We start from the raw sequence: 6,970 nt of genomic DNA, 5'->3' as shown, positions 1-6,970 counted from the left end.
ATAATCACTGCGTGATCTGCGCATCGCTCCTGCACGTGGGTAATGACAAGGCCGGTGAGGGGCTTTTTAAGAGTGTTGATCACATCGTAGTATGGAAGGCGACTCGCTGAAAATTACATATGTGCTCGTTTTCTTTGCCCGTTCAGTAAAACGCCTCACGGCTTTTAGATGCTACGTTTGCGGCATTGAAGGAACACAGCTTAATGGCGTTACTGAATATAAGCTTTCATGGGTTGTGATTTCAATGAGAGACACTATTACGTTTATTCTTATGATCGGTTACACTGCCATAGTTCAAAATGCGCAGTGCACTCACAGATAGTTCCTTGTTCACAACACTCCGACTTGCAGGATTACAACAGTTCTCTGCTGTCCGCCGGAGGCCTACTTTTGTGGCTCCTGGATAAGACGAGCGTTTCTGACACGAATTCGTGATCCACCGACCATCATACATCACGCAGTCTCGAAAAGCCCCTGAGGCGTGGCACTTTTCCGCCCCGGTGCAGAAGCATGGGTTTGTGTATTGGTGGTTGCGATCTCTGATGCACGACACGCGACGCATTTCTTCAGATTTTGATGCATCAGTTTTCTCATCGGATGGCTTGCGTTTAGGAGACCCCCGGCGGCGCTCGTGGTATGATATGAAGAGCCATAGAATGAAAAGGACGAGCTGCATTCCTCCCAGCATTCTGTAGAGGTCGTCGTAAGAGCCGAGTGTGTCCCGGAAATGACCTGTGCGTGATACGGAATAGCAAGCACAATCATTCTATGTAATACAGCATCATCGAATACAAAAAAACAGTCAGTGCCCGCTAACACCGCAAACACGAATATTGCATGAATTGAGGCGCTCGGAGGATTTCACGCTCGACTGTTGTCTCTACCGCGATGTCCGCTCGCCCGAGACCGCTCACCGATCTGGGCCTCATCCGCGATCTGCCCTAACCGCTCCCCAACATTCCTATGTATTTCTTTTAAGGTAGGTCACCACCTTCAGAAACAAATTTTTTTGAATGACTTCTTTTTTAAATTCGGTATTTTCGAGGTCGTTGTCTATCCAAGAATATGTAGCAAAAAAAATTATGTAGTTACCTTGAGCCGTTCGAAAGTTATGACCATTTTTCCAACACCTCTAAGGCGCATTCGAAACCGAAACTGTAGGTTTCCAATTTCACAACACCTGCCATGTCATCATAAATGTTTTTCTCATACATATTATATAATGATAAGTGTCTAAATACATTCTAAAGCTTGTGGGGCATGATGTTTTTGATTTATTTGAAAATTTTCACTACACGGCTGCGGCACTCTGTTGTTTAAGTTGTACGCGTTTTCGCTCGGCTGTTTGTGCTTTTTCGTACACCACTTCGAGCTCTTTTACTTAGTTCTTTCAAGGAGAAGGTTATAGTACTCCATGAAATATGGCAAAGTATAGGACTAAAAAGAAGCATCAACGCAAGTTATCGAATCAATATACCAAGAGTGGACCCGCTGTGGCACTCATAGATGACAGTCAGCTGGAGACGCAAAATGAGCTAGAAAAAAGTGCTGCAGCTCGCTCAAAACGAGAATGCGCCGCTTCAGAGGAAGGCCCAAGCTATGATCCTGGAGAATTTCAGACATGTTGCATGCTTCTTTGTTATATGTACATTCGACTGAAATATTTAAAGCCATTTTTCTGAAAACATGATTTTTCGCATCCTACACTTACGCGAACAGTTATAACTTTCCTTCTAATAAACATTTTTACATAAAATTTTGCATACTATTTTTTATAGGTTGATTTGTGCATTCAAGCAGAATTATTAAAAATGAGCTGTAATTTTTGGTACTATGGCCAATTATGTGCAAAGCAAACATGTGAAATATAAACTTTTTTATTCTTTTTACGATAACGCGCCTTAGATTAGAGATGGGGTGATCGTGGAGGTTAGATGCACAGGATAGTGTCCTCACCTGTCAAGTCTCATTTCAATCGCACCAACCATTTTGTAGTTATGACTGTTGGCACAACAAGCATACTTTGGCAGATCTTGATTTTTGTAAATTTTGTTTTTTTTTTACAATTTTAGCAGTTTCATCATTCTAAAGTTTAAATTTACCTAATCCCTACAAGCCAAAACCATCATTATAATTTTGGACTGAAACTCTAAAACTTTTTCTTGAAGTTGGTGACCTACCTTAATGCCTGCTTATCCCTTCCCTTGTGAACCACCGCTGAGGTGTGCTACTTTGCTAGAGACAGTTTTGCGGGGCTATTCATTTTAATACAAGACCCACTGCCCCCCCCCCCCCCGCCCACTCGAAGCCTCATGCTACCGTGCCACTTAAATATGTCCGCAAACTTTTCTACTTTCAATCGGGCGAAGCTGTGAAGTCCCACTTAACATAATTTACTGCCCGCTAATCTTAAGAAATTCACGTACAGCAGCGAAATTGAGAGAAGCGCCCTTGCCTAGAAACCCTGCTACATAAATACATTAAAATGTGCGTACTTGAAATAGGACCGATTTTCAATGGCGCCACCCCTTTTTTATCACACAATTGAGAAGTCTTGGGGCGTTTACGTTGCCATGGCCACACCCAGATTGTTACCGTACTTAAAATGCAATAACATACCGAGTGAAAAAAAAGCATAAGCAAACAGAATGACGAACTATTTCCCGTATAATGCCCGTCTTTGCCATATTGACACAAAAATACGGACATTCATTCGCAGCGAAGGGGCTCCAGGGGAATGCTTTTAACAAAAATAGCATTCGCTTTGCTACCATTCGTCGTTGTAAAACATTGTGCATAAAAATTTCTTTACTGAATACAAGCGCAGGGCTCACTTGATGAATAAGAATCAGCGTTCTAAGGAGCTCGTGATAACCAATGCACTTCTTCAGCGTCATGTCACAACACCCTAAATGCGAGTCATGCGCGAAGTAATAAGTGGCCGGAAAATTTATGAAGTGCTGTCCAAGTCCAGCTGAAGCATTCACACCACAGTTTGCTTGTTTGTTTCTTCATTTACTCAGGTAACAACTCTCACAAACACGCACTTGGTGTATTGGTAAGGAAAGTGTCCATAATATTTGTCTAGCGAAATGTACGCAGTCATTCTTGTTCCCCTACTTGCGTAAATCTCAACCTCTAAAACAGCTTTCTATTCGAACAGTTATTTCACAAAGCGCCCCGCAAATGCGTCTTCACATTAACTTCGCCGAAAAACGTGTTCCTTGCGAATAACCGGACGGTTGTTCTCAACATTCCTAAAATATATCCCCGTACCATAGAAGTATTTCTCTAAAACGCTTTGTTCATCTTGGGTTGGCTAAGTAGTTCAAAGAAAATCTAATACCAAACCAATAAAACCTCTTGCTCTCCTTGCAAATCGCCAACAAGCTGCAATTCGCTGGCCGCCCGTGCTTATGTAACGCCAAGACTTATGGCTGTTTAAAATATTTTAGTTCGAGTGAGTGCTGTGTAAAATGTTCTTGTCTTCACGGGTCACGATCCTCAGTTACAATAGAAAGTCCCACTTTTTCTGTCATGACTTATTTGCTGCAGCACAGACTTTCGTAAAATGACATTAGAAAATTATAAAGCTTACTTCGGGGCCAATATATATGGTGACGCCAGCAGCACTAAAGAAAAGAGAAGAAACTGAGCCAGGAAAAAGAGACAGGAACAGGTAGGATGCTGGACTAACAACTGACTTTATTTCGATGAAGACGTGAACAACAAACCGAAATGAGCATGCGCAGCAACAACCGTGAATCAAAAACAGGCAACCTATCACCTATCACTGTCGAGAAATCGGACCTCCTTGTCATTCAAAAACACAGATGGCGCACTCACACACTTATCAGGACCAAGTTTGTGAATCTGAAACGCTTCAATAATTTCACGTTCTTTCTGTGTTTTAGCTCTCCCAGTCACCGAAACGTTGCTGAATAGAGGGGCGCAACCGCACACTTTGCAGTGAATAGGTAGATTTCCACCCGTGCCCGTAGGAAGTAAATTTGCGTGCTCACGCATTCTGTCATTCACACACCTACCCGATTGCCCAATATATTCTTTGCCACAGGTCAGGGGAATACTGTAGACAATGCTAGTATCACACCTGCTGAATCTGTTGACATGCGCCGTATTACAACTGGACCTACTAATCCCATGCCGCGCAACTCGCTTACATATGCTGGACAAAATGCAGGGCGCAGAAAACACAAGCTTGACGCCGTTTCTCCCTGCCACCTTCTTAAGATTGTGCGATACGCCATGTAAGTATGGCATAACCACTACTTGCTTCTTCAAAGTAGTTGCGGCTTGTCGACGGGCAACTTCATGGAACTTTTAATGTTTTATCTTCGGGCTACTTTTGTGAATTTCGAAGGCAAGTTATTCTTGCAGAAAAATGGTGTGTACATTGGTTCCTGCGTGGCGCCTATTCTATGTAACATATACCTTGCAAAATTCGACAACTCTGTGTGTACAATTTTAAATGATGGACGAGTCTCCCATATATTCAGATACGTAGATGACTTTCTTATTCTTTTAAATATTGGACCAAGTGACTGCCTCACTAGTACCATCAGTGACATCTTGCAGGTGTTTAAGTCCTGCTCCACTAACCTATGTTTCACCCATGAAGAACCATTTGATAATTCTATTAGGTTTTTAGATTTGTCACTAATTTTTTCCCATCATCATATCTGCTGGATGTACAGTCCTAGGACTAAAAAGATGCTCCTTCCGTTTGAGTCATCCCATTCGAAGCTCGTAAAGCGAGCAATTGCCAACCTTTGCATTTCCAATGCATTGGAAAAAAGTTGTACGCATCAAATGCAAACCGGTTTTCATCAGCAGGTTGAGAGGCTGGTGAATGCAGGCTACTCTCAGGTTATGATTGAGGCGGTAGCGGAATCTCTGCACATGAAAAAGAAACAGCCTTCTAGACAGCGTAAGGCATGTGAAGAGAAGAAGCAAGTAGTGGTTATGCCATACTTACATGGCGTATCGCACAATCTTAAGAAGGTGGCAGGGAGAAACGGCGTCAAGCTTGTGTTTTCTGCGCCCTGCATTTTGTCCAGCATATGTAAGCGAGTTGCGCGGCATGGGATTAGTAGGTCCAGTTGTAATACGGCGCATGTCAACAGATTCAGCAGGTGTGATACTAGCATTGTCTACAGTATTCCCCTGACCTGTGGCAAAGAATATATTGGGCAATCGGGTAGGTGTGTGAATGACAGAATGCGTGAGCACGCAAATTTACTTCCTACGGGCACGGGTGGAAATCTACCTATTCACTGCAAAGTGTGCGGTTGCGCCCCTCTATTCAGCAACGTTTCGGTGACTGGGAGAGCTAAAACACAGAAAGAACGTGAAATTATTGAAGCGTTTCAGATTCACAAACTTGGTCCTGATAAGTGTGTGAGTGCGCCATCTGTGTTTTTGAATGACAAGGAGGTCCGATTTCTCGACAGTGATAGGTTATAGGTTGCCTGTTTTTGATTCACGGTTGTTGCTGCGCATGCTCATTTCGGTTTGTTGTTCACGTCTTCATCGAAATAAAGTCAGTTGTTAGTCCAGCATCCTACCTGTTCCTGTCTCTTTTTCCTGGCTCAGTTTCTTCTCTTTTCTTTAGTGCTGCTGGCATTTCCTTACGAAGAACTATGTACCAACTTGCCCAACAAGCCACCCTAATAATATATGGTGACGATGTCCACTGAGTGATTCTGGTACTTGTTTCGTAATCGTCACCCACGCCCAGCTGAAACTCGAGACAACGGCAATATACCAGGACAGAAATGTGTGGTGAAAGGCCAATAAAGCTATGTTTGTGTCACACGGCCTCGCATTCGTTCATGCTCTACCGTATCTTTTACTGCATTACACTATTGAAACTTACATACAAAGAGCAATGCAAGCTCTCTTGAATGCGAACGTCACGAACACGGTGCAAGAAATGCTTAGGTGAGCGAACGACGCGAAGGGAGCGCCTTGTTGGGGAGAGACGGTTAACGTTCTCGTTTTCCGCGTGCCGAGAGGTGGCGCGCCGGACTGAGGACCGCGGCGGGCTGCTGGCAAATTCCGCAAAGCATCTCCGGCATGTGGGCGACGGTTTCCAAATCTGAAAAACCGAGTTATCGCGCGATATCGACCACCCGACACGTCACGCGGATGACCCGTTTCGTCGCTCATAGCGTCGCTCGTCGCTGTGCATTTTCGCGCATATGGGGTTTGGCCTTCTCTGTCCACGTGCTACATTAGCCGTGCAGTGCACGTACTTTTTCTAGTTGCTGCGGTTGCTTTTTGAGCTCGTTTTTGAAAATGTCATAGTGGTCAAGTGTTCTTGTGCTGCGGAAGAATGGGCAAGTGGTTTGTGCCTTTTTGCAAGAGTGGCTACTAATCTTGCAAAGAAAAATACGGGCTTTTTCACAACGGGCTTTTTTCTCATACGGGCTTTTTTTCACAACCCAGCACCCAGAGGTGCTGGGTTGTGACTGCGTCAGTCATGTTGTCCGGTGGTCGCTCGGCCAACTTGCGAGAGGGGAGCTCCAGGTCTGGTTGGGAATCTCAGCAACCTTCACCAAATGTGATTAGGTTTAGTGGTGTAATGAGGTCGCGACGAAAAGGGACCGTACGCGAACACAGTGCAAGGCTGGCAAAAGGCGGCACAGGCTCTCGCGCAATCAGAACGCGGGTCGTTTCTCGTCCTCCTTCACAGGCGCATACTCGGTCTTGCATCTGGTCCACTACAATGTGATGAGGTTTATTGGTGTAATGAGGTCGCGACGAAAAGGGACCGTACGCGAACACAGTGCAAGGCTGGCAAAAGGCGGCACAGGCTCTCGCGCAATCAGAACGCGGGTCGTTTCTCGTCCTCCTTCACAGGCGCATACTCGGTCTTGCATCTGGTCCACTACAATGTGATGAGGTTTATTGGTGTAATGAGGTCGCGACGAAAAGGGACCGTACGCGA

General features: G+C 44.6%; 1 protein-coding gene across 1 annotated transcript in view; it reads right to left on the bottom strand.

Annotated features, from left to right (window-relative positions):
• Nucleotides 1-208: 208 nt before the first annotated feature.
• The window catches only part of LOC119390730 (monocarboxylate transporter 2), a 66,826-nt gene continuing 60,064 nt past the window's right edge, over nucleotides 209-6,970 (bottom strand). The window contains exon 5 of the mRNA XM_049415348.1: nucleotides 209-732. Within this exon, the coding sequence (XP_049271305.1) occupies nucleotides 242-732 (491 nt within the window). The 3' untranslated portion in view covers nucleotides 209-241. The remainder of the gene's footprint in view (nucleotides 733-6,970) is intronic.

This window comes from Rhipicephalus sanguineus, chromosome 4, assembly GCF_013339695.2.
Source record: "Rhipicephalus sanguineus isolate Rsan-2018 chromosome 4, BIME_Rsan_1.4, whole genome shotgun sequence".
NCBI lineage: Eukaryota > Metazoa > Arthropoda > Arachnida > Ixodida > Ixodidae > Rhipicephalus > Rhipicephalus sanguineus.
The sequence above is the reverse complement of the archived record's forward strand: the minus strand, read 5'-3'. Positions and strand labels throughout refer to the sequence as shown.